Here is a 27,905-nt window from a genome sequence, read left to right as displayed (position 1 = left end):
CTAAGCTGATTTCTTTTAAATTAATAAATCCATTTATTTTTTTTTGAAAGTTATACTTTAAATTAGTATTTGTTGTTTTGTGTTTTTCCTGTTGGTTTGTGGAATGGATTGTTTGTATGTGCTATCTGCCAGAAGTGCACAGGGAGAGACAGAAACATTCCCTTTTCAGGAAAACCCTGAGAAGTCATAGCAGAGCCAGGCTGGTGACTTTCTCACAGGTCACATCCATCCACCCACTCAGACAGGTCTCGCCCTTTGCAGTGCATTGTCCAGTCCTCCCTGAGGAAGGAAAAGGCAAAGAGTGAAACTTAGGTTTTATTATTATTATCAGTAATAAATTATGTTTCTCTAATGTCCCTAGCAATAGAGAAGAGATGGGAATCTGTTGTAGTAAACCCTGGAAGAGGATTCTGATTTCAGGATGTTGGACACGCAGAGACCCTGAAGCTCCCTGGCTCGTATATCTCACAGACTGAGGAACACAGCCTGTGCTGTGCAGTGTGTTACCACACTAAGTCTATCTAAACCTGGCCTGGATTAAGCAATCATAAGGCCAGATCCCATCACCCTTACCCACATCGAATAGTTCCTCTCTGATGGAACAGTCCTACTGAAATGAAACCCAAGGAGTAAGGTACTCCTCAGTGTCAGGGCAGCAGAATTGAGCTCACTGAATGGCTAGTCAACCATGCTGCAGTAATTTCCATGCCAAAGGATCCCTAAGTAATTTATTGTCTACATAGCATACAGAAATTACCTCATCCACTCTTACATACTGCTGCCTCTGTGGTGAAACATGCACAGCAACACCCTACTGCAGGAAGAGCAGGGGGATAATGTGCCCAACTGAAACTACAGGAGGGAAACCTGAAAACAGAATGGGTGGCTCCCCAAATTGGAACTTAGTCAGGACACTGGGGTTCACCCATCTATTTTTGCACAAAGTGCTATGGGTCTTGTGATGACTCCATATTTATATGTGCTTTGGAATTTTTCTCTGACCTCCTTTCTCAGTCTCTATTTGTTTATTATTCTGTCTTTATCATGAATTATACTCCTTAATCGGGACTTGGGGCTCCACTATGTCACCTGCACATCTACCAATGTGATATATGCCATCATGTGCCAGCAATGCCCCTCTGCCATGTACATTAGCCAAACTGGACAGTCTCTATGTAAAAGAATCAATGGACACAAATCAGACGTCAAGAATTATAACATTCAAAAACCAGTCGGAGAACACTTCAACCTCTTTGGTCACTCGATTACAGACCTAAAAGTAGCAATTTTTCAACAAAAAAACTTCAAAAACAGACTCTAAGGAGAGACTGCTGAATTGGAATTAATTTGCAAACTGGATACAATTAACTTAGGCTTGAATAAAGACTGGGAGTGGATGGGTCATTACACAAAGTAAAACTATTTCTCCATGTTTATTCATCCCCCCCCCACCCCCCGCTGTTCCTCAGAAGTTCTTGTCAGCTGCTGGAAATGGCCCACCTTGATTATCACTATAAAAGGTCCCCCCTCACCCTCCCCCCGGCTCTCCTGCTGGTAATAGCTCACCTTACCTGATCACTGTCCTTACAGTGTGTATGGTAACACCCATTGTTTCATGTTCTCTGTGTATATAAATCTCCCCACTGTATTTTCCACAGTATGCATCCGATGAAGTGAGCTGTAGCTCACGAAAGCTTATGCTCAGATAAATTTGTTAGTCTCTAAGGTGCCACAAGTACTCCTTTTCTTTATGCTAGGCACTGTACATCCTAAAAAGACTGCCCCTTGCGAAGGAAATTCCAGTCTTAGCATATGACAAGAGACTACAGGTGGAGGAAAAACAAAGGCGGGGCAGACAAGGGAACATGAAATCACTATGGCTGGTACAATGAGCAGCAGTTTCAGCCGGACAACTGCATAGCAGTTGTGTAGCTATCATGGCAAAGGTGAGCCTTAAAGAGGCCAGTGTAATGGCTATGTGAATGTTTACTGTCCCTTTATGCCTCATTTTTGCCTTGTTTTGTCCAACAGTTCTTTTCCTCTGTTCCTTTCTCTATAGTCTCTCCTAAATGGTTTCTCTTAATTGAAATTAGGCAATATGAGTTTGCTTATCAGGTACTGTCCGTTCACCAAGTTCTAAGGATGTATTGTGTTTACTTGTATTGCTTCGGTATTAGACTTAAGCGAAGGGCAAACATTCACAATCACAAATGCATATCTGTATTTCCAAAGAGAATCTCCGAGGGCTCCCCTTACCAGGCATCCATTCCTTGTGGGTCTCGCACAATTCTTTTGGCACAGACGATGTCATCTGTTATGTCATTTGACAGCAAGTCTGCAAGGAAAAGAGGGGAGCATGAATGGGGGTTTCCCATGTGAGACCTCAGTGTGGTGCACCCAAGTATAAGGGACATGGCTGTTTGGCTGGCCAGCCCTATGTAGTGCTCTCTCTGTGGCATTCAAAAGGGGCTGCTTGCTTGTGCAGCTGCAGAGCTGCAGTATTGAACTGGGCTCCCCTTGTCCTCCTTGCTGCACTCTCAGAGCAGGAAGAGTGAGGGGATCCTAGATCAGAGCAACACCTCCCGGCTGTGCCTGAACATTGGCAGGCTGAGTCCTCCACCTAAGCGGTGACAATCCCAGAACATCTGCCCCCCTTCCCCCCCACACACACACACTCAGAACCGGGTAGGGAGAGATCTGCCTAGACCTCCCCAGCCCTCACATGTGGAAAGAGAAAGATGGCCTAAGAGAGAAGGGAAAGCCGATGGGAGGGGAAGGGTAAGGTAGGGAAAGAGCGATGTGATGGGATGGGGGAATGGGCTGAAGAGAATGTGGTGGTGGGCAGAAGGAATTGGAGTGGGAGAAAGACGTGAGGCCAGGCTAAGGGAATGAGCGAGAAGCAATGAGAGTGAGGAGGGCAGAGGTTGCTAGAGGAGAGAACCTGTGAGGACAGTTAGATTTAATGTAGGGAAGAGCGAGTGAGGTGCATGGGCTAGAGGGGCTGAGCTCATAGGAATTAAACTTGCGCTCACTCAGCCTATCAAGCCACACACAGAGAAAAGAATCGAAGGGACCATTGTTGGGTAGCTGAGAGATCCAAGGGCCTACCCTACCCAGGAAGGTCAAGAGGAGAATCCCCTCAGCATACATGGTAAATAGCAGGTACCTCCCACCCCAGCTTGCCAGAGGCTGCACTGCACCCTCTGCTACTTTCCATTGAAGAGCGCATCTGATGTGTTGGTTGGAACAGGAGAGTGGGAGTCTGGACTCCTGGATTCTGTTCACAGCTCCAACGAGTTGCATGGTTTTGGTCATGTCAGTTAACCAATTGGTGTAATAACACTGTTCCCACAGGTGAGTTGGGAGATTGAATTAATTCAAGTGTGTGACATACTTTGATACTCGCAGGTGAAAGGCAGAGTGTTATTATCCCAGGATATGCATTATGTGTATCCCTGCCAAAGGGGATGATACCTCATTCTGCCCATCCCCTCTGGGATGGCTCTGAACCTGCCTTCCCACCCCAGCCCAGGTAAAGTGGCTTCCAGGAAAAACACATTACTATGGCTGTGCCTGGGTGTCCCCCTTAAAAGTGGGGAGTTCCCATGATGGAAGTGGTTCCACGTAACAAGTAACACGGCTCCAGGCTGTTATCTTTCCCAGGTAACCACCACATGGCTAATGGTGAGAAAATGTGTTTTCTCTACCTCAGCCCCACCCAATTCAGGGCTGCCTACTCTCCACCCAGAGCCCAGCCCTGCAGGGAGCCCTCCACAGGGTCCTAGACAGGGGGGATGGTACCATGGAGCTGGCTGACCCCCTCTTCCATGCAGGGGGAATGAGAGCTGTGTGTTAATTTTTAACTGAGGAATGAAGAGCAGCCTACCACAACATGGGCAGGAATCCTGCAGCTGCTCTCTCCACTCTTGGGGAGGGGGGGTGGATGAGGGGGAGGGTTAGGGACAGTACCAGTGCAGGGTATGTGACAGAGGTTCTCAGTGGGGCTCCGGTAGTTGTTGCACCAGACACGGCTGTTGATCTGGAAGATGCCATAGTCCGTGCTGCCATCTGCATTGTCGTCCTCTGCTGCCGAATTGAAGCCGCTCTCAAAGAATGCCATGCAGATCCCTAATGCGGGAAGAGAACATGCTCACTGTCCACTGCAGAGGCTGTCCACAGAAACAGGGGCAACTCGGGGGAGTACATGAAGGCAGAGCCCTGGAGAGGAGGGAGACAGCATGCAGAGACAGACAAATAGTGGGAGTGGGGAAAAGGCAGCGGGAACGAGGGAGTGGTAGACAGGGTGAAAGAGTGAAGGGAGTTTGGCGTGAGGGGAAATTGGGGAGAAGTGTGTGTGTGAGAAGGAGGGAGCACTAAAACTCACAGTTGGCGAGGCTGTAACCCTCGTACCCGTCCAGCCCTTCTTCATGCAGCGTATAGGCTAGTTCACATCGGCTAAAGATTTTTGCTTCGTTTGCCGTGATCAGGCAGCCGAGCAGGGAGAGAAGTGTGAGTGCCTTCATTTTTGCCAGAGAATGGGGAACCTCAGTTCCACCTTTGAGGAAAAAATAGAAGAACTAAATATCAGAGGGGGAATTCTGTGGCCAAAGGTCTAACTCCCTATTTCCATAACAAATACTGGCCTGACTGTCCCTGATTTAACCCAGTATTAAACTTTTCACCCCAGCTGTGGTACCTTCTCTTTTGCCCATGGCTATAATCTTGCCCTCAGAGGGGTATTTGTTTCGCACAGAGGCACTACAGAGTGTGCATGCGTGCACAAACACACACTGTAAACTGGACAATCTAAAAGACTAACAAGTTTTATTAATCCAAAAACTGAAAACACTGAGGCTAACGGCATCAGAACTTCACAGCTGACTTTCTCATAATTATGTAGATGGTGAAGAGTCAGATGTCCCCTGGGAACTGGAAGGCTGACAAGTGTGATCCGCCTGGCAAAGGGTTACACATATTAAAGGCTAAGACGTTTTGGCCAATGGCCACTTCTTACTCTCGAAGCATGTCCACAATGATAGCAGTAACTTTGCTCTCTCAGGGGCCCTTCTCTTCCCTCCCTCCCCACATTTTCCCTGGGACCCTTATAAGAATAGTTTGTAGCATTGAAGGCCCAGACCTGCCAAGTCTACTGCTTCTCCCTGTATGCTACAGTTTTGGTCTTTTCTACAGGTCTTCAAGGAAACTTGTTTTTTTCTGATTCTCGGCTCTGAGTGTGTGTGGATGGAGGGAGGCATCAAAGGGAGAAATCTTATGAAATTGGAGCATTGTTTGTATGTATTAGAAAAGCCTTGACACTAAAATGTTTCAGAGTCATCTAGTGTTTCTCTGGCATCCCTCCTTTAGATTCTCCAACCCCAGATTCCCCAGCCTCACAAGACAGAAAATACTTTCTGTTCCGGTTTTTTGGACCACATTTCTCAGATTTTTCCTTTCATCCTATTCCATCTTGAAATCTACTGTGAAAGCGTCTTAGGAGCTACTTAGCAATTTATCAGCTTGTTCCTGAGGTCAGAAAGCAAAGACGGGGAAAAAATGGGAATGTGGCTTTTTTAATCCCTGTATTTCCAGACTGAATATTTAATATGTCATTGCTGGATCTTTTAAACCCACCAGTAGAGACTTGTTGAAAGTGACCTGGCTTACTTTATTTCATTATGGCATTTTTGGGATTAATTAAGTGATACAGTTATAATGCTAACATTTTCCCTACTCTCCTCTTCCTCATCTTCTTAGGACTTGTCACCATGAATAAAAGAATAAGAGTAAGAGGGGGAATATTGCATGGGTTTATTATTTATTGGACTTATATATATGGGGCCTGCTCTTAGGCCCCTTGTTCCACCTGTTTCACATCTCTCCAGCAGTGGAAAGCAGCTGGAAAATTGACTTAACCGGCCCGTTGGGGATTCTCTTAACTGTGGCTGGCCCTACCCCACCTCTCGAATAGGGTACATGTTGGGGGAGAATGCAGGGTGGTCAGCACACTGCTATGCCAGCTTCTAGCTAGACCCCAATCAGGAAGGTATAAAGCTGCTATTGACCCCACCCCTTATGACCCTTATCTAGAGCCATCAAACATGCAAATATTTCTCTCCCTGGTGGTTTGTTGCCCCTAAAATGGGAAGACATAAGCTTCTGATAGGTTGAGCCTGAACTTATGCAAATATCTACACATTAATGCTAATTTACTGAGCACTGTTTTGTCTCCAGATGTTGGCAGGTGTGGTGGTATTAATGAAACAGTAGCAAAAGGTATTATCAGCTCTTACTGATGGCAATAGCAACAGCAGGACAGAGCCTTCTTGGACAGGATGGCTAATATTTTAAAGGACAATTGTACCCCCCCAAACCTTAACGTACAGCTTCTGATCACAGCTCCCTCCACAGCAGAGTCTGGTCTGAAAGTTCCCAACCGACACCCAGTGTCTCCCCCTCTAACTGCTCCCCCTTCTAGAACCTGCTCCTCCCCATGTCCCTGTGACATCACTCACCGCCATTCTCAGTTCAAAACAACACAACAAAGCTTTGTTGTGTGTCGTACATCTCAGACTCCTGCATTCTAAAATATACTGCAGAATTAAATAATGCAAGGAAGTGGTCATCTGTAGCAGAGCTGGGTGAATACTGCAAACATATTTCTTCAAATCGTCACTTCTAAAAGCATGTTTAGGATCCTATTTTAGGATATGTGAACAAAAATAGTTTTGAATCCTTAATCACAAGTATTCACACCTGAAAATGGATTCTAACTCCTCCAATCAGGCAACAGAAGCTTGTCATGTGACCAAATGCTCATGTAAAACCTGTGTCAAAAACACTTCTAAAACACTCACAATGAGTTAATTGTGAACAAGCTACAGACCAAGAATTATTCCCATAAATTATTCAGTGAATGCATTCAAACAACAGATTATTTATTTGTATTGTGGTAGCATTCAGAGGCCTCAGTTAAGCTTGGGGCCCCGTTGTGCTAGATCCTTGTGCTAGAACACAAATAGTGAGAGACAGTTCCTATCAAGAATGACAAGGAAGCATTTTTATACCCTTTTGATCGATGGGGAACTACATACAGAGCAAAGGCCTGGTCAGGCCCTAAAGGACTTACCCAAGGTCATGCAGCAAGTCTCTGGTAGAACCAGGAGCTAGTCTCCTGAGACTCCATTCAGTGCCTTAACCACAAGACCATCCTTCCTCTCAAGGGTCAGGGACATAATGTAGGTCCCTCATCCTCACCTCTGCCTCAACACAGAGGGGAGCAGAGTTCTCTCCCTATGTTCCCCAGGCACTGTGACTGCTTGATACAATGCACATTATCTCCTGGAACTCCTGCTGGTGCTGTGTGCCTCCAGCAGGAACTTCTGGTCCCCTATCTGGTATTGCAGCTCAGTTGGACCAGTGAACCTGGCTGCTAGAGACAGGAAAGTGTAGTAACATTATACAGGGCACTGGTGAGACCTCATCTGGTTTAGTGTGTGCAGTTCTGGTCTCCTATGTTTAAGAAAGATGAATTCAAACTGGAACAGGGGAAGAGAAGGACAACTAGGATGACCCGAGGAATGAAAAACCTACCTTATGAGAAGAGACTCAAAGAGCTTGGCTTGTTTAACCTAACCAAAAGAGAGCTAAGGGGAGATATGATTACTTTCTATTAATACATAAGAGGGATAAATACCAGGGAGGGAGAGGAGTTATTTAAGCTAAGCACCAATGTGGACACAAGAACAAATGGATATAAAATGGCCATCAACAAGTTTAAGCTTGTTTCTAACCATCAGAGGAGTGAATTTCTGGAACAGCCTTCCAAGGGGAGCAGTAGGGGAAAAAAACCTAACTGGCTTCAAGATTGAGCTTGATAAGTTTATGGAGGGGATGGCATGATAAGACTGCCTATAATGGCATGTAGCCGATCTGCAACTGCTTGCACAAGTATCTCAAATGGCCACTGATGGGACACTGATGGGGAGGGCTCTGAGTTACTACAGAAAATTCTTTCCCAGGTGTCTGGCTGGTGGGTCTTGCCCACCTGCTCAGGGTCCAACTAATCGCCATAGTTGGGAACAGGAAGAAATTTTCCCCCAGGTCAGATTAGCAGAGACCCAGGGGGGTTTTCTCCTTCCTCTGCAGCATGGGGCCTGCATCACTTGCAGGCTTAAACTAGTGTAAGTCGCGGGTTCTTGTTGGGATTCCCTCCGAGACCTCTTTCAACTCAACTTCCCAAGAACTCAGTTCAACTCCAGTTTTCATCACTCAGGTATATTTATTTGGCATATAGCAGTGCTACACTGAGTTGATCAGACTCAAACACAGGATGTAGGGTGGTAGATGCAGGATACATCACAGCTCCAAAGTTACACAGAAAATTCATTACCTGTCTCATTGCATTTACCATACATTGCATCACACATTTCTGGATTGGTCTGGTTACTTTGCAGGAACCAATCCCTGTGCAGCATGAGCTGTCCATGCACTGTCCATGCTTTGATTTCCTCTTCACCTTACCTTCACCTTACATTCCTAACTTATTTTGTCCTTTGTTATCTAGTTCACAGGAAATAGTTCCCTGTTCTCTCTCTTGGCTTAGTTGGTTCAGACGTTCTGTCTTCTTAGCCTACTGACCTATTTACTTATCTTTTTTAGCACAAATGTTTTGTTTTGAACCTGATGAATTCATTTACGCCCTAATTCTGTCTTCCAAAAAATGAGGCTTCCCTCCATGTGTTACTTACTCATGTTGGGCTAGGCCTCAGCTACAAGTCTCTGTAACTTGAAGTCTTTAAATCATGATTTGAGGACTTCAGTAACTCAGCCAGAGGTGATGGGTCTATTAACGGAGTAGATGAGTAAGGTTCTGTGTCTTGCAATCTGCAGGAGAGCATAGTAGATGATCACGTTGGGCCCTTCTGACCTTAAAGCGTATGAGTCTCATATAGAACAAGGTTCAATTGTTAAGAATATAAGAATGGTCAGACCTGGTCTCAGTCTTTTTTAATCTCTCCTTATACAGAAACTGTTCCATACCCCTAATCATTTCTGCTGCCCTTCTCTGTACTTTTCCCAAGTCTAATACATCTTTCTTTGAGATGGGACAACCAAGACTGCATGCAGTATTCAAAGTGTTGGCATACCATGGATTTACATAGTGGCATTATGATGTTTTTCTGTCTTATTATCTATCACTTTTCTAATGGTTCCCAACATTCTGTTAGCTTTTTTGACTGCCACTGTACATACAGCAGATGTTTTCAGAGAACTATCTACAATTCCAAGATCTCTTTCTTGAGTGATAACAGCTAATCTAGACCCCGTCATTTTGTATGTGTAGTTGGGATTCTCTTTCCCAGTGTGCATTCCTTTGCATTTATCCACACTGAATTTCACTTGCCATTTTGTTGCCCAGTCACCCAGTTTTGTGAGATCCTTTTGTAATTCTTCGCAGTCAGCTTTGGACTTAAGTATCTTATGTAATTTTGTATTGTCTACAAACTTTGCCACCTCACTGTTTACCCCTTTTTTGGGGCCATTTATGAATGTGTTGAACAGCACTAGTTCTAGTACAGATCCTTGGAAACCCTGCTATTTACTTCTCTCCATTGTGAAAACTAACCGGTCATTCCTACCCTTTGTTTCCTATCTTTTAGCCAGTTACTGATCCATGAGAGGACCTTCCCCCTTATTGCCATTCCTGATTACTTTTCTTAAGAGCCTTTGGTGAGGGACCTTGTCAAAGGCTTTCTGAAAGTGCAAGTACACTATATTCACTGGATCATCCTTGTCCATCTTTTTTGACTCCCTCAAACAAGTCTAATAGATTAGTGAGGCATGATTTCCCTGTACAAAAGCTGTGTTCATCTATGTGTCTGATAATTCTGTTCTTTACTATAGTTTCAACCAATTTGCATGGCACTGAAATTAGGCATAGTGGCCAGTAATTGCCAGGATCACCTCTGGTGCCTTTAAAAAAATAGGTGTTAGATTAGTTATCTGCCAGACATCTGGTACAGAGGCTGATTTAAGCAATAGGTTACATACCGCAGTTAGTAGTTCTGCAGTTTCATATCTGAGTTCCTTAAGAACTCTTGGGTAAATACCATCTGGGGCTGGTGACTTAATACTGTTTAATTTATCAATTTGTTCAATTTGTTTTTATCAAAGGCTCTTATGTAAATTAAGTTGTCATGAGATAAGAGGGAAGATCCTTTCATGGATTGAGAACTGGTTAAAAGGCAGGGAACAAAGGGTAGCAATAAATGGTAAATTTTCAGAATGGAGAGGGGTAACTAGTGGTGTTCCCCAAGGGTCAGTCCTAGGACCAATCCTATTCAACTTATTCATAAATGATCTGGAGACAGGGGTAAACAGTGAGGTGGCAAAGTTTGCAGATGATACTAAACTGCTCAAGATAGTGAAGACCAAAGCAGACTGTGAAGAATTTCAAAAAGATCTCACAAAACTATGTGATTGGGCAACAAAATGGCAAATAAAATTTAATGTGGATAAATGTAAAGTAATGCACATTGGAAAAAATAACCCCAACTATATATACAATATGATGTGGGCTAATTTAGCTACAATTAATCAGGAGAAAGATCTTGGAGTCATCATGGATAGTTCTCTGAAGACGTCCACGCAGTGTGCAGCGGCAGTCAAAAAAGCAAACCGGACAGAGAATAAGATGGAGAAAATCTTATTGCCCTTATATAAATCCATGGTACGCCCACATCTTGAATACTGTGTGCAGAAGTGGTCCCCTCATCTCAAAAAAGATATACTGGCATTAGAAAAGATTCAGAAAAGGGCAACTAAAATTATTAGGGGTTTGGAACGGGTCCCATACGAGGAGAGATTAAAGAGGCTAGGACTTTTCAGCTTGGAAAAGAGGAGACTAATGGGGGGATATGATAGAGATATATAAAATCATGAGTGGTGTGGAGAAAGAAAATAAGGAAAAGTTATTACTTGTTCCCATAATATAAGAACTAGGGGCCACCAACTGAAATTAATAGGTAGCAGATTTAAAACAAAAAAAAGGAAGTTCCTCTTCACTCAGCGCACAGTCAACCTGTGGAACTCCTTGTCTGAGGTTGTGAAGGTTAGGACTATAACAGGGTTTAAAAGAGAACTGGATAAATTCATGGAGGTTAAGTCCATTAAGGGCTATTAGCCAAGATGGTGTCCCTAGCCTCTGTTTGTCAGAGAGTGGAGATGGATGGCAGGAGAGAGATCACTTGATCATTACCTGTTAGGTTGACCCCCTCTGGGGCACCTGGCATTGGCCACTGTCGGTAGACAGGATACTGGTCTGGATGGACCTTTGGTCTGACCCAGTATGGCCATTCTTATGTTCTTTGTTTCAAACCTCCTCTATTGACACCTCAGTCTGGGACAGTTCCTCAGATTTGTCACATAAAAAAAAACCTGACTCAGGAGTGGGAATCTCCCTCACATCCTCTTCAGTGAAGACTGATGCAAATAATTCATTTCGATTCTTTGCAATGGCCTTGTCTTCCGTGAGTGCTTCTTTAGCACCACCATCATACAGTGGCTCCACTGATTGTTTGGTAGGCTACCTGCTTCTGATGTTTTCTGTTAGTTTTTGTGTCTTTTTGCTAGTTGCTCTTCAAATTCTTTTTTGGCCTGTTTAACTATACTTTTACACTCGATTTGCCAGAGTTTATGTTCCTTTCTATTTTCCTCAGAAGGATTTGACTTCCAATTTTTAAAGATGTCTTTTTGTCTCTAACCCCATCTTTTACTCTGTTATTTAGCTGTGGTGGCATTTTTGGTCCTCTTACTGATTTTTTTATTTGGGGTATACGTATAGTTTGAGCCTCTATTATGGTGTTTCTAAAAAAATTCCACACAGCTTGCAGGCATTTCACTCTTGTGTCTGTTTCTTTTAATTTCCGTTTAAGTAGTCGCCTCATTTTTGTGTAGTTCCCCTTTTCAAAGTTAAATCCTAATGTGGTGGATTTCTTTGGTATTTTCCCTCTACAAAGATGTCAAATTTAATTACATTATGGTTGCTCTTACTGAGCAGTTCAGCTAGATTCATCTCTTGGAATAGATCTTGTGTGCCACTTAGGACTAAATCAAAAATTGCCTCCCCACTTCTGGGTTCCTGCTCCAAGAAGTAGTTATTAATGGTGTCTAGAAATTTTATCTCTGCATTCCATCCTGAGGTGACATATTCCCAGTCAATATGTGGATAGTTGAAATCCCCTATTATTATTGGGTTTTCTGTTTTTGTAGCCTCTCCAATCTCCTGATCATAGAATCATAGAAGATTAGGTTGGAAGAGACCTCAGGAGATCATCTAGTCCAACCTCCTGCTCAAAGCAGGACCAACGCCAACTAAATCATCCCAGCCAAGGCTTTGTCAAGCTGGGCCTTAAAAACCTCTAAGGATGGAGATTCTACCTCCTCTCTAGGTAACCCATTCCAGTGCTTCACCACCGTCCTAGTGAAATAGTGTTTCCTAATATCCAACCTAGACCTCCCACACTGCAATTTGAGACCATGGCTCCTTGTTCTGTCATCAGCTACCACTGAGAACAGTCGAGCTCCATCCTCTTTGGAACCCCCCTTCAGGTAGTTGAAGGCTGCTATCAAATCCCCCATCACTCTTCTCTTCTGCAGACTAAACAAGTCAACTTCCCTCAGCCTCTCCTCGTAAGTCACATGCCCCAGCCCCCTGATAATTTTTGTTGCCCTCTGCTGGACTCTCTCCAATTTGTCCACATCCTTTCTGTAGCGGGAGGCCCAAAACTGGACGCAATACTCCAGATGTGGCCTTACCAGTGCCAAATAGAGGAGAATAATCACTTCCCTCGATCTACTGGCAATGCTCCTACTAATGCAGCCCAATATGCCATTGGCTTTCTTGGCAACAAGGGCACACTGCTGACTCATATCCAGCTTCTCGTCCACTGTAATCCCCAGGTCCTTTTCTGCAGAACTGCTGCTTAGTGAGGGTGATCATTTCTCAATGACCCTCACAATTCTGGTCAGGTGGTTGATAGTATATTCTTACTGCTATACTCTGATTATTCAAACATGGAATTTCTCTGGTATTGTTTGATTCATTTAAAACTTTTATTAGATTTGACTCTATGCTTTCTTTTACATATAGTGGCCCTCCCCCAACCAGTGTGACCTACTCTGTCATTCCTATATATTTTGGATCCTGATATTACCATCTCCCATTGATAATCATCCTTCCACCAAGTTTCTGTGATGCCAGTTATATCAATATCCTCATTTAATACCAGGGACTCAAGTTCACCAATCTCAGTTTTTAGACTTCTTGCATTTGTATACAAGTACTTATAAAATCTATCAATATTTAGTTTTCTGTCTTTGTGTTATGAAACTGAATGGGACTCTTTTTCATTTAACTTTCTCTCCAGTTCCTCCTACCTGTGCTCTATTAACTTCTATCCTCTCCTCTTTAGTAGTATATAGAATATCCCCTTTATTAAATCATTCCCTAAGTGATTCGTTTGTCTGAACCATGTGCTCCCCTGCACCTATGGACTTTCCCCCAGCTCTTCGTTTAAAAACTCTTCTACCACCTTTTTAATTTTACATACCAGCAATCTGGTTCCATTTTGGTTTAGGTGGAACCCATCTTTTCTTTACAGGCTCCTGCTTTCCCAAAAGGTTCACCAGTTCCTAATAAATGTAAATTCCTCCTCTGAACATCATTGGCTCATCCAGTGATAAGTTGCCAAAATCTTAACAATCAGTTCCCTATAAAAAGTTCTGATTTAAGGGATGTGCCTCTGTCTGCTCCCTCCCCAACCCTCCCCCCAGGCTCCATCCTGCCCCCCAGGCTCTGTCCTGTCCCCTCCCCCCCGGCTCTGTCCTGCCTCCCTGCCCTCCCCAGGCCCGTTCTCCATCCCAGGTGCCTGCCGGTGGTGCAGGAGTCCTGCAGCCCTTGCATCAGTGGGGTCGCTCCCGGCATGTGGGGGAGGCGGGGGGCAAAGGCTGCCGTCTGCCCGACTCCCCACTGCGGGATGTGAGCGCCCCCGAGTGGCAGAGGCCGGACAGCCCCACAGAGCAGGAGTGGGAGAGACTGGGGGGAACTCACCCCAGCATGCCCAAGGCAGCCCCCAGCCATGGCAACAGCCAGCCCTGCCCGGCTCCTGGGGCAGAGGAGGCTGCTGCTGCCAGGGGCCTGGCTCCCCGGCCCTATGCAGTGCCCAGTCACATGGTGCCTGATCTCCCTGCCCAGCGCAGCTGGTCGCGCTTCTTGGTCCGGACAGGAAGCAGCATGGAGCTTGGCCATGGCTGCTGAGCGAGGCGGCATCGGATCGGCCTCTGCGTGCAGGGCCCCGGAGCAGCTGCCCGGATGTCTGCGCAGCACAGGGACCAGCCGCAGCATGGCCCCTGCCCCGAGACAGGACATGGGGCCCCGCAGCCCTTCCATAGCCCCGTGCCCCCGAAACGGTGCTGCTCCATGCACCCCCCTCTAGCACCAAGCCCCTTCTCCAACCAGGGCCGGCTCTAGGATTTTTGCCACCCCAAGCAAAAAATTTTTTGACCGCCCCCACTTTTTTTCATGCCCTCCCCACCCCTGGCTCCTCCCCTTTCCAACCCCTTCCCTAAATCCCCGGCCCCGCTTCCTCCCCCGGGCATGCCACATTTCCCCCCCCCCCATTGCTTCCTACAGTTCTCCCCCCGCAACCCCCTGCCCTAGCTCACCTCTGCTCCGCCTGCTCCACTGAACACGGCACTGCTCCACTTCTCCCCCCTCCCTCTCAGGCAAGGGAGAGGTAGCGCGTTCAGGGAAGCGGGCGGAGCGGAGGTGAGCGGGGGGGGGGGGAAGCGCAGGAAATAATGGGGGGAGGGTAGAGGAACCGCTTCCTGCCCCAGCTCAGCTCCTCTCCACCGCTGCCGCCTCCCCCGAGCGCACTGGTGCTCGGCTTCTCCTCCCTCCCTCCCAGGCTTGCCGCGCCAAACAGCTGTTTGGCATGCGGCAAGCCTGGGAGGGAGGGGGAGAAGCGGAGTGGCGGCGCTGCGCTCAGGGCAGCAGGCGGAGGTGGAGCGGAGGCGAGCTAGGGTGGCGGGGGCACATTTCTAGGGGTGGTATGGCCGGCGCCGGAATGCCGCCCCTAGAAATGGGCTGCCCCAAGCACCTGCTTGTTTTGCTGGTGCCTAGAGCCGGCCCTGTCTCCAAAAGCCCCCTTCTATAACACTGAGCCCTACACCATGCACCCTCCCTAGCGCCACGAGTCGGGGCCCCCTTGGCCTGGGGCTGCCCCAACCGAGCCACAGCATGGCTGGGACTTTCTGGGGCACCGACTGCCTACCCAACCCTCCCTGTTCCCTGTCCCCTGACTGCCCCCCCAGAACCTCCGCCCCCTCCAACTGCTCCCTGCTCCTTATCCAGCCCCTCCTCCCAGCCCCGGCCCAGCCCCCTTCCTATGCTGCTCAGGGCAGCGTGTATGGATGCCGCGCGGCCCGCTGGAGCTCGCAGCCCCACCCTGTACCATGCTGCTCAAAGCGGCAGGGGCTGCAGAGCTGCCCAGGAGCAGTCCAGGGCGCTGGTGCCGGCGGCACGGCATGCTGAGGCTCTGCGAGACGGCGGAGGGTGGGGGAGGGGCCGGGGGAGCCTGCCTGGCTGGGAGCTCAGAGAGCCCTAACAACCGGTTCTAAAACTGCTTCTAAATTTAACAACCGGTTCGTGTGAACCGGTGCGAACTGGTTCCAGCTCACCACTGGTCTCATCCATACATTGACACCCTGCAGTTCTGCCTGTCTAACTGGCTCTCCGCATGGAACGGGAAGGATTTCAGAGAATGCTACCATGGAGGCCCTGGCCTTGATACTCTTACCTAGCAGCCTAAATTTGGTCTCCTGGACCTCTTTTCTACCTTCCCTTATGTCACTGGTACCTACATGTACCACAACCACCGTCTCCTCCCCAGCACTGCACATAAGTCTATCTAGATGTCTCAAGAGGTCTGCAACCTTCACACCCGGCTGGCAATTCACCATGCCCTTCTCCTGGTCATCACAAACCCAGCAATCTATATTTCTAATAATCGAATCTCCCATTACTATTACCTGTCTCTTCCTAATAACAGGGGTCCCCTCCGCCAGAGGGGTATCCTCAGTGCAAGAAGATACCATGATATCATCTGGAAGGAGAGTCCCGACTGTGCAATCATTCCTCTCTGCTCCAGTTACCCTGACTTACCCTTGCCCCCTTGTCAAGGGATCCTAAAGGGATTAGTTGATCAAAGAATGGCAGACTAGAGCCTCCTTAGGAAGTTCTCAGCCTTGCCTAGCTGGCGGCTGGGCTCAGCACACAGCCCCCCAAACAGGCTACACTATAAACTTCAATCAAGGAGGCATGCACAACAAACAAACAAACAAACAAACAAACAAACAAACAAACAAACAAACAAACAGGCAACAAACTCACCCCAAGGGTCACTTAGTGGCTCCTCCTTCACCTGGAGAACTGCCTAGCAAAAATTCCCCTGTTTGCTAGCTCCAAGATTTTGTTTAGCTCCATTTTGTTTTATCAGCTCATCATGTATTTGTTATACTCAGCATGGAAAATTAATAAACCCATTTAAAAATACTGTGGGGGAAGGGGGAGAAGAGGATGGAAATCCCTTCTTAAGGGGGCACCTGAATAACTTAAAGCAACAGAGCTGATTTGCTTTATTTTTAAATGCCTAAAATTAACCAAAAATAGGGTTGTGGTAGTGGCGTAATTTTACTTCTTGGAATAAATTTATTTTGTATCAAGCTATAAGAGATTTCAAACATATATAATATTTCTCTTCTTTTAGATTAAATATTAATCACAGCATCAGAGTAATAAATAAATCAAGTCTTCCTGATTATATTAGCATGCAAGTCCCTTATCGCGTGGAAACATTTCTGATGGGTTTCTGTTTCAGCAGGAGACTGAGCAAGTACAGTATCTCTGACACTACAAGATTTACAACTTAATTCCCTGCTTGGAAACAAAGAAACAAATAGCTGTATGTCGTGCACTGAAGTGAAACATTATGGATTCTATTATTACTCTAGTTTCTTCAGGATTTCTCAGTGGTCGGGAAAAAAATTCTATTAACTTTCTTTTATGACTACCAGCAGGGTAATGTGGAGAGAATAATCTCTTCCATGTATAAGGTCTGGGGCCCCTAAAACCTGAATATCAGCCCAGGAGCTTTGTCAGAAGGACTAGCTGCTTCACTCCCTCATAAAATGACTATCTCCATTAATCTGTGTTTATTTTCCTTCTGCTTTTTAATTTGCTTAATGGACTTCAGCCGAAGTTTCTCCCAGCAGTCAGAGGAAAGTAAACTCTGATAAATCCTTAGGGACTTAATAGTCACAGTTAAGCACTTCTTTGGATTATTTTGTCTGACTTTCATCTTTGCTGCTGCAGAGATGATGGCTTCAGAGCACTCCAGTTGTAACCCCATGACTTAAGAGCCTGGGAATGAACTGACAAAAGATGTTTCTCTTTCTCCCTCCCTCTCCCCCTCTGCTTACATGGAAATAAAGCAAGACTAGCTTAGACTATAGGAGATGATGTGTCCTCCTGGTACAGCCCTGATCCCACAGAAGCAATGCACATGGTTCAAATGTGGTTGATAAATGGAAAATTCTTTTCAGAGAGTGCTGGCTGACTTTGTGTTGGTGAGGGAGAGAGTTTAGATTCTCCTGACTGCCTACCACCTGTTCTGTTGGTCCAGATTCTGTAGATGGCTATTGAGGAGGAAGAGAGAACCTGAAAACTTTCCATCAGGGTCATAGACTAGGAGCTCCAAAACATGTAAAATTTGTTAGGTCTCTTCCTCGATAAGGGTTTTATGACACTTCCTTGCTTGCGGTCTTACTGGCAACATCGATTCATTAATATTTCATGTTATTAGTATATTATTATCTTCTTTTCAATGGGTAGCCTTTGAATCCGTTGAATGACAGCCAACAGTGGTATTAGTTTCTAATTACCTTGTTGTTAAGAGTCCAAGTTCTTCCTGGTTTTACTCTTATATTGCTTTTTACACTACAGATTTATTGCTGTGCAGTCTATATTCCTGTAGGAGCTGCTTAGTCAGAAATTGCTTTGTATAATTAAATCCCACTACCTACTTCTGATTCTGAACAAAGGTTTACTTTATTGTTCATTTTAGTAATTCACTTTTTTATTTCATATTCTCCATGTGCCCTGGAGATAATTAGATAGATTTTGTCAAGCTGTCTGGAGTGGCTCACGAACATGTGTACCAACCTCAGGGCAGACTATTACAAATTAGGGCACAAACCCCAACCTGATTGTGAGTTATATACTTAGATTTCACCTAGTAAGTTTCAAGTGTGAACTCCTCAGGCACTATAACTGCCTTAAGATGGAGTCACAAACAGTCCCCTTGGGCATGTGGTCTATCTTGCCACTCAGGCCAAGCTTGCCTTTGTGATAGATGGTCCCTTACACCAAAAATTACAACAATACTCAGGTTATTCCCAGGCCCAAAGGATCAGTCACTTATCCCACGTCAATTGCACCTCAGATATCAAAGCAAGGATAACACCAGTACCCAATCCTATAATTAACTTAAGATTTATTAACTAGAAAAAAATAAGAGTTATTTACAAGGTGAAAGCAGGCAAACATACACAGACAAATGAGATACAGTCTTAAGTTCCAAAGGGGAATAGAAGTTGCTGCAATATGCTAGCTCTATATATGCTTCAGAGCTAACCCAATCTAAATAGCTGGGGATCCCTTGCTTATGCTTAGTAATCTTCACCCTTCAGAGTTCAAGCAGCATAGAGACAATAATTTCTTCTTGACAGGAATTTTTATTCCCTTCCTCCAGAGTTCAGGCTGATGGGACGAGTGTTCATGCATGTCTCCCCTTCTTGGACATGGGGGAAACAGTCAACAAAGTCTTTTGTCCACCAATGTTCCACAATGGCCTGTCTGGTTTCTCTGGGCCTTCTTTGGTTGGAGAGGAGATGACACCAGTGTTTTCCCCAGGAATTGAAATTAGGGGGGGGTGTTCAAACTAGGGGGGTGTCAGGGCCGATGAGGGGTGAGACTGTGAGGGTGAAGTTGGGCTGTATGGCACCATAGTAAAAACTGAAAAATGTTTCATGACCATTTTATTAGATTTGAAAATCATCACACAAATTAAAGTTGGCTACTCAAGCCTTCCATGAAGCACTACATCTACATCCATCTTGGTTTCTTGTTATAATTTTGCACAACTCTGTTAATGAACTTCTTGAATGCAATGCATTCATCTTTGGTGGCTTCTCGTGTGTCCGGTACTTCCATTCCTTCAGTTGATATGCTCATTTTTTCATTCACATGATCAGGCAGAAGGCGACTTCTTTCAAAACACAAAATTCTATTCAATGATGAAAAAGAATGCTAAACTGTAGCTGTTGTGACTGGGAGTAGCAAGAGATGAATTCCTACTTCTTTCAGCCCAGAAAACATAGCATGAAGATCGGGTCGAGCCACTAGTAATGATAAAAAAGAAGTTGAAGTCAAATCTTCATTCATTCGTCATACAATATTCCACTCTGTGTTCAAATTCTCTATTCTGTCCTGAGCACATGGCAGTCCCATTGCTGGTAGTGCCTCACTCCACTCAACTGTTGGTGTTTTATAAGACAGGGATCTGTAAAAGCTACAAAGAGGTTGAGTAGAATCTAGAAGTCGCTGTTGTAGTTTTTTAAGAATCAAGTCTGTGTATTTTTTCAGTTGTCTTAACAAACACTTCTTGTCCTCTTCGCTTAAGAATTCAAAATAAATGCCTTCATTAGTCAACTTCTGGACTGAAGCCTTTGCTTCTTCCTGTACTTTTTCAAAGGACAGCTCTCTGATTGATCCAAATGTAGCTTCTATTGCTGGACAAAGATCTACTAATGTTGTAGCAGATGCCTGGATGACATTGTTTAATGACCCAAGTGGTTTCAACAGTAGACTTACATGACAGAGAATGGCAATAGTCTTCTCTGAACGTAGTAGCAAAAGTAATCCACCAGCCTCACTACTTAGATCCATCCCATCTTGGTAGATACTTTCCAAAGCCAGTAATAGCGGCTGGAGTAATTTTAAGACAACAGCCAAGGATCGCTCATGAGAAAGTCAGAGGGTTTTCCCAGGTTGGACTAATGTGAACTTCAGTCCCAGTGTATCTTCTATATTTTCCAAGATATTCAGTCTTTTTGGACTCTTGCTGAAAAAAGAATGTAATGAAGACATTAAATTTATAGCTTTTTAAATGTCTTTTGAAGAGTCTGCAGCTCGTACTAGCGCTAGTTGGAGTAGATGGCCTCTGCAGTGTGTATAGGAGAGATTAGGGTTACACTTTTCTCTGAGCAAAGCTTATGATTCACTATGTCTTCCAGAGAAGTTTGCAGCTCCATCAAATGCACAAGCAGCCATCTGTTTGGGGTCCAATTGACAAGCATTTAACTCTTCTAAGATGTGGGTTGTCACAGATGCAGCCAATCTGTCTTCTATAACTTGAACAACTAGAAATGCATGTACTGGCCTACCTCTGACATCAAGATAATGTACACAGTGACTTAATACTTGATGACCATTTGCATTGGTGCATTCATCAGCCATGTCTGCAAATTTTTTGAATGTGGTGAGAGAGTTCTTCACTTTTTCAACTGTTGAGTCTTTCACATCACATGCGTCTAGCCAGTCAGTTGAGTTTCTTGCAGAAAGATAGGAGCATTTGCTGGTCTTGTTCGGAACCACTGTTTAACTTCAGGATGAACAAGTGACAATGCACTTAACATTGGCCTCCAGTTTGTAGTGTGTGGTATCTCTTGCTTAAATAGAAAGTATGATGCCACGGCCATGTTTGTTGGCATGAACTGTGTTGTGTCTCCAGCATTCTTAACAGCCTCATTAACACTCACCAGTGTTGTCCTTGGTCAGCAGAGACTCAGAGTTCAGAGGTGCTTTCACATGAGTTCACCTCCTACGTGGGGGGCAAGAAGGCACCTTGCTTGTTCCTCCAGCTGCTCACTGTTCACTCTGGCCACTGTTGTTCATTGTGCCACCATTCACTCCATCACTCTGTTGCCAATAGCCCTGGGCCATCACCTTCTGCTGCCACCTGCCACTGTGACCTCTGCGGGTTGGTCTCTTGAGGTTCCACCCAGCTCTCAGTGATTTCAGCTGAGCTCACAACAGGGGGAACCTCACTGCTAGTGCAGACTGGACCATCTCTTCCACAGAAACACTGTCCCACAGCCGGTCTAAGCACTTAGACCTGATTATCAGTGATTTCAACTGTAGTGGTCACTTAACAGAACAAAAAACTATTTATGGAGCCCTAATCAGCTCTGTCTTTAAACAGTGGAGAGGGGCAGGTCAAATAGTACTTGTGACTCAGGCAGACCATCAAGCAAAACACCTGTCCCCACCCTCTCTCTTGATGCCCTCATCAGCACAGGCTAAGTACAGTTCTACTGCCGTTTACTCAGACAATAAGAATAACAACATTTCTTTACCCCCGTATTCAAGTGAACAACATTTCTTTACCCCCCCCCGTATTCAACTGATTTGTAACCCAACCCTAGCCAAAACCTATCACTTGGGCAACACACCTCTGTTTGCTGGATACCTAGGTAGATTAGGTGTGAATGTAAATACAATCTGGTCCTGAAGCCTTTCCCCCCAGCCTCCAGCTCATCACTAGCTGTCAGGGAGAGCTCATTTAGACTTTGCTTACAAATCATAATTTGAAATTATTAGGTTGGCCAACATCACCAAAATGAATGCACTGACAGGGTCATAAAAACAACAGCTGTACAAGGAAGCTAGTCTATGTTCATACTTTTATACTTTTTCAGATACATGTATTTTATCATACACTGTATATGCTTTTAAAGTTTGTATTAATGTTTCAATTTCAATTCACATTTCCAAACAATCACTAAATTGGCAACACTGCATGTAACTAGTTCACAAAACTGTGCGGGGGGGAGGGTGTTGGGGAAATTCAGGGGGGGTAAACACTGCCATGGGGGGGAGGGGTGTAGGGAAATCCCTAGATGACACCTCTTATAGTAAACTAGTATTTCACACTTGGTAACACTTCTCTCCTGTTTGATGACTTACACAATTACAGAGCAAACATATTACCTTATAACATGGGATACAGATGTTATAAGTGAGATTAATGCATGCAATAACTTACAAGCATTTCATAAAGTCTAAACACTAAACTCATTTTTAACAGTACTAACACACAGGTGAGCCAGACTGGGTTCCAGCTATGCATTTGTCAGTGTTCAGTGATGCCTAAGGGCCTTGGCATGAGCTGTCACCTGTTCTGCCAGCATCACAGGTCCCATTACACTAACCCTTCCATTTACTATTTCTAATCATCAGTCTTTTTCCAATCTCCACTGTTATCTGGTTTGTAAGTACAATTTGTACATATCATCTGTGGATGGCAGTAATGGGGAGTGGGAAATGAAGTAGTGGCATGAAGCTAGAAGCTGAGCTCTCCTCGTTAACAAACCAGCCCACAGAGAAATGAATAAATATGGTACCCACAGGATTATCATAAATGCTAATAAGAATTTTTTCTTTATCATACCTTTGGAACAGCTTGACTCAACCTGAATTGATCAAGATGTATTTCTACCAAAGAAGATCCACATCACAGTTTGTGCCTCTTTTTGACTCATTTGATAACGCTAGTGCCTGGGAACATATTGCCTTACTTTTGGGCAACAGTGGATACACACAGTAGGTTCACCACTACCTCACAGACACAACATAGACCTCTACCACAGATCTAGAGCAATATAGGTTTCCAAGCTGCTTAATAATACACACACCTTATTGGACTCATTTACCTGAATACCTAGAAAGTGACAGAAAGGTGGACACTTCTTACCAGTACGTCCGTACTGGCCCACCTCTGGGAATAGCCATCATAGATTTGTCAAGAACAAATAGTGCCAAACCAACCTAATTTCCTTCTTTGACAGAGTTATTGCCCTTTAGGATGGGGGAAGCAGTAGACATGATCCACCTTGATTGTAGTTAGGGTTTTGATACAGTCCCACATGACATTCTCAAACAAACTAAGGAAATGTGGTTTAGATTAAATTACTATAAGTTGGGTGCACAGCTGATTGAAAGACTATACTCAAAGAGTACTTATCAATGATTCACTGTAAAACTGGGATGGTGTATCAAGGGTCAGTCCTGGTTCCCGTACTATTCAATATTTTTATTAAAGACATGGATAATAGCATGGAAAGTATGCTTATAAAATTTATGACACCAAAATGGGAGGGGTCGCAAGCACTTTGGAGGACAGGATTAGAATTCAAAAACGAGTTTGACAAATTAGACAATTGGTCTGAAATCAAGAAGATGAAATGAAATAAAGACAAGTGCAAAGTACTTCACTTAGGAAGGAAAGATCAAGTGCACAATCACACAATTGGGAACACCTGGCCAGGTGATAGTACAGCTGACAAGGATCTGGGTGTTCTAGTGGACCACAAATTGAATATGAATCAACACTGTGATGCAGTTGCAAAAAAGGTTAATATTCTGCTGTGTACTGTAGCGGGGTTACCTGCTCCTGCCCTGTGGGGCTTAAAAGCCAGCCCTGGGAGAGAGCCAGGGCTGAGAGCAAGAAAAGATGGACTGATTGGGGAAATGTCCGCAGCTGGGCCATGCCCCAATCAGGCTGCAGCTGGGCCTATAAAGGGGCTGCTAGGCTGAAGCTTAGCCAGTCTTTCTCTGTGTTTAGAGAGGGAAGGGCCTGACTGCAGGGACCTGAGGGAATACCTAGATTGGAGCAGGGGAGCTCCGGCCTGGAAACCCCAAGGCTGTGAGGCCTAGGTTAGGGCCTATTAGGTACTGGGGTTGCCAGGGGGCAGCTGACGGGTAGACAGAGGCAGTGGGTCCAAACCCCTTTGCCTGTGATGAGTGGCTGATACACTGCAGTCTGCCCAGGGAGCAGGGCTAAGTGAGGATTGGCAGTAGCCAAGACTGAGGCGAGGTGGGGATAGTGGGTGGGGGTTCCCTGGGGAGGGGAGACCCTCAGGGATTGTTGGGGTTTACTGCCAGGGGGCAGCACCCCAGTGGGAGGAGGCACCGGGTCCTGGGAAGGACTGGGGCTGGTAGTAAGGTGGATCACCAGATGGCAGAGGGCGCTCCAGAGACTGATGAGCTAATTCCCAAGGACAACCAGCAGGAGGTGTCACCAGGTGAGTCCGGCTCTATTACAGTACTAACAGAAATGCCTTATGGAGATAATTGTCCTGCTCTAATCCACACTGGTGATGTCTCAGCTGGAGTACTGTGTCCAGTTCTGGCCATCACACTTTAGGAAAGATGTGGATAAACTGGAGAGAGGTCAGAGGAGAGCAATGAAAATGATAAAAGGTTTGGAAAACCTGATTTATGAGGAAAGATTAAAAAACTGGGCATGTTTAATCTTGAGAAAAGAAGACTATGGGGGGACCTGATAAAAGTATTCAAATATGTTAAGGGCACTTATGAAAAGGATGGTGATCAATTGTTCTCCAAGTCTATTGAAGGAAGGATGAGACATAATGGGCTTAATCTGCATAAATAGAGATTTAGGTAGAGATTATGAATAACTGTCTAACTATAAAGGGAGTTAAGCTCTGGAATAGGTTTCCAATGAAGGTTATGGAACCCCCATCACTGGAGACTTTTAAGAACAGGTTGGGCAAACACCTGTCAGGGATAGTCTAGGTTTAATTGGTCCTGCCTCTTGAGGTCCCTTCCAGCCCTACCTTTGTATTATTCTATGCTTGTGTAGGATAAACTGTTAGGGCCAACAGGGTTACACATGTGGTCAATCACTACAGAATTTGGATCTTCCATTTTTAATAGAATTCATTGTTTTATGTAGTAACTAAATATCATAGGCATGAAAAATAGAAACTTGTCAAAATGAAATATCTAGTAATAAGGTATGTGGGGGAGCAGAGATTGAGGATCTATTTTATCTAACAACAGCCAGAGGACATAGGCCGCAGTTCTAAAAAGCTGTAAGCATGTATTTAACTTTACGCAATGTGAGTAGTTCCACTGAAGTTAATGATACCATGTGCAGGGTGCAAAGTTATGCATATACATAAATCTTTGCAGGATCAGGGCCTTATTCAGTAGCTCAGTGAGCAACCAAGAATGAGATCCATGCCCAAACTATCATGGGATGCTTGCACCTCCAACCAGTGGAGACTGGGAGAACCACAGAGATATCTGGTCTTGGTGAAGGACTAGGCCTAAGGATGTGGATCCTTGATCTTGTGCATCTCTCAGGAATAGATCTAGACAGCTGTTCAGCTATAGTCCTGCGGGAAGCCAGTGTTCTTCAGTTGGACTCCTGCTGGCTCAGTGAAGGAACACTCTGCCACTGCTAGGGCCCTGGGCCATGACCTGGTGGAGCAGGGAGGGCCCGGGTCCCCATACCCCAACTGTCACCCACCCCCTAAGTGATGCCCCCCTTTCCCAACCGGCCGCTAGGCCTTACAGCCCTGAGAGCCAGGCTGACCCTACTGACTCCAACCACTAGGTTTTACAGCCCTAGAAGTAAGGGCAGTCCTATTGACTTTGGTTACTAGGCCTGAGAGCCAGGAGAGTCAGGACAACTCTATCTGTTAGGCCTTACAACTCTGAGGAGGGACAACTTTGGTGGGGGGTCAACAAGCATGTGGACAAGGGGGATCCAGTGGATATAGTGTACATAGATTTTCAGAAAGCCTTTGACAAGGTCCCTCACCAAAGACTCTTAAGCACAATAAGCTGTCATGGGAAAAGAGGGAAGGTCCTCTCATGGAGTGGTAATTGGTTAAAAGATAAGAAACAAAGTGTAGGAATAAATGGTCAGTTTTCAGAATGGAGAGAGGTAAATAGTGGTGTATCCCAGGGTCTGTACTGGGACCAGTTCTGTTCAACATATTCATAAATGATCTGGAAAATGGGGTAAACAGTGAGGTGGTAAAATTTGCAGATGATACAAAACTACTCAAGATAGTTAAGTCCCAGGCAGACTGCAAAGAGTTACAAAAGGGTCTCTCAAAACTGGGTGACTGGGCAACAAAATGGCAGATGGAATGCAATGTTGATAAATTCAAAGTAATGCAGTTGTAATTGGAAAACACAATCCCAACTATTCATATAAAATGATGGGGTCTAAATTAGCTGTTACCACTCAAGAAAGAGATCTTGGAGTCATTGTGGATAGTTCTCTGAAAACATCCACTCAATGTGCAGCAGCAGTCAAAAAAACAACAGAATGTTGGGAATCATTAAGAAAGGTATAGGTAATAAAACAGAGAATATCATATTGCCTCTATATAAATCCATGGTACACCCACATCTGGAATATTGCATGCAGATGTGGTCGCCCCATCTCAAAAAAGATATATTGGAATTGGAAAAGGTTCAGAAAATGATTAGGGGTATAGAATGGCTTCCATATGAGGAGAGATTAATAAGACTGGGACTTTTCAGCTTGGAAAAGAGACGACTAAGGGGGGATATAATAGAGGTCTATAAAATCATGACTGGTGTGGAGAAAGTAAATAAGGAAGTGTTGTTTACTCCTTCGCATAACACAAGAAGTAGGGGTCACCAAACGAAATTAATAGGTAGCAGGTTTAAAACAAACAAGAGGAAGTATTTTTTCCACACAACTCAGTCAGTCTGTGGAACTCTTTGCCAGAGGATGTGGTGAAGGCCAAGACTATAACAGGGTTCAAAAAGAACTAGATAAGCTAATGGAGTATAGGTCCATCTGTGGCTTATTAGCCAGGATGGGCAGGGATGGTGTCCCTAGCCTCTGTTTGCCAGAAGCTCGGAATGGGCAACAGAGGATGGATCACTTGATTGCCTGCTCTGTTCATTCCCTCTGGGGCATCTGGCATTGGCCACTGTCAAAAGACAGGATACTAAGCTAGATGGACCTTTGGTCTGACCTAGTATGGCTGCACTTACGTTTTTATGACAACGCCTTTGGCTCTAACCATTAGGCCCTACTGGCCTGAGGCCAAGGGCAATCTGGCACTTATTCACAGGATGCATTCACCCCACACTGGACAGGGTATCCCCATCCATCACAGCCCCATTTAGACTAGCCTGTTCCCTAGTACAGATGAGAGCCTCCATGGCATGTTAATCTGATACGCTGATCTACATATGGATGTCTGGGATCCTGCTAGGAGAATTATCATGGCTAAAAAGAGTAAAAGTTGCTTTGTGGGAATTGTTATTAGTTTCCTGTCTTCTTTGCATTTGTGAAGAAAGACTTTGGCTAAAAGTCACTATTTGCGTGAGGAAAATATAAACAAAATGAAAAGGTCAGCCCATAATAAAACCCACACAACAACAATAACAAACTCAAGAAAACATTAACTAGATGTATAACAAGCACATATAATTTATAGTTGGTATATTCTTCTGATTAAAAAAAAAAAACTGCTTCCCTCTTGCCGCCTAAAACCAGCCAACACAGAGAAGTGAAGTAACCTTCAGCAAGCATTTTTTTAACTAAAGTTGTTTATGCTCTCAGTTATTAGTGTTTAAAGTGGAGCAGCAGAAAATTACACTTTGCTTCTCAACTTGTAGCACACTTTACCATCCTTTTTTAGTTTAAATGACACCATGTAACTTTGCTGGGTCAGTAATGAATCAGGAAGTGAGATTTCATGCGGCAAGAATCCAGAGCTGCTTATAGCTAAAGCAAAATAAAGGATTAACACTAATTAGGCTATTTATGAACTCTAAATGCTTTCCTTTATTTAGTTCATATGAAAAATTTACCTCTCTGCCGTCTCTGTGCAGTCTTTCACTCACCATGGAAATATTTTCCCACTCC

At 44.8% G+C, this 27,905-nt stretch overlaps 1 protein-coding gene across 1 annotated transcript; it reads right to left on the bottom strand.

Annotated features, from left to right (window-relative positions):
• Nucleotides 1-27,905, bottom strand: LOC102936293 (sperm acrosome membrane-associated protein 3). The gene is made up of 5 exons (XM_007064283.3): nucleotides 27,851-27,905; nucleotides 4,385-4,555; nucleotides 3,970-4,128; nucleotides 2,257-2,335; nucleotides 1-279 (listed from the first exon to the last, which is right to left on the bottom strand). Exons 2-5 carry the CDS (start codon nucleotides 4,521-4,523, stop codon nucleotides 213-215), a joined length of 444 nt encoding a protein of 147 aa, XP_007064345.1. The 5' UTR covers nucleotides 4,524-4,555; nucleotides 27,851-27,905; the 3' UTR covers nucleotides 1-212.

Source organism: Chelonia mydas, chromosome 2 (assembly GCF_015237465.2).
Source record: "Chelonia mydas isolate rCheMyd1 chromosome 2, rCheMyd1.pri.v2, whole genome shotgun sequence".
NCBI classification, from domain to species: domain Eukaryota; kingdom Metazoa; phylum Chordata; order Testudines; family Cheloniidae; genus Chelonia; species Chelonia mydas.
Note: the sequence above shows the minus strand (reverse complement) of the source record. Positions and strands in the feature narration are given on the sequence as shown.

Excerpts from the sequence above, each read along its gene's own strand:
- LOC102936293 (XM_007064283.3), bottom strand. The coding sequence starts at position 4,523 with ATGAAGGCACTCACACTTCTCTCCCTGCTCGGCTGCCTGATCACGGCA. Across the intron at positions 2,336-3,969 it reads CTGTCACATACCCTGCACTG|ACTTGCTGTCAAATGACATA; the intron begins GTACTGTCCCTA and ends TTTTCCTTGCAG. Across the intron at positions 280-2,256 it reads CCACAAGGAATGGATGCCTG|GGAGGACTGGACAATGCACT; the intron begins GTAAGGGGAGCC and ends TTCCTTCCTCAG.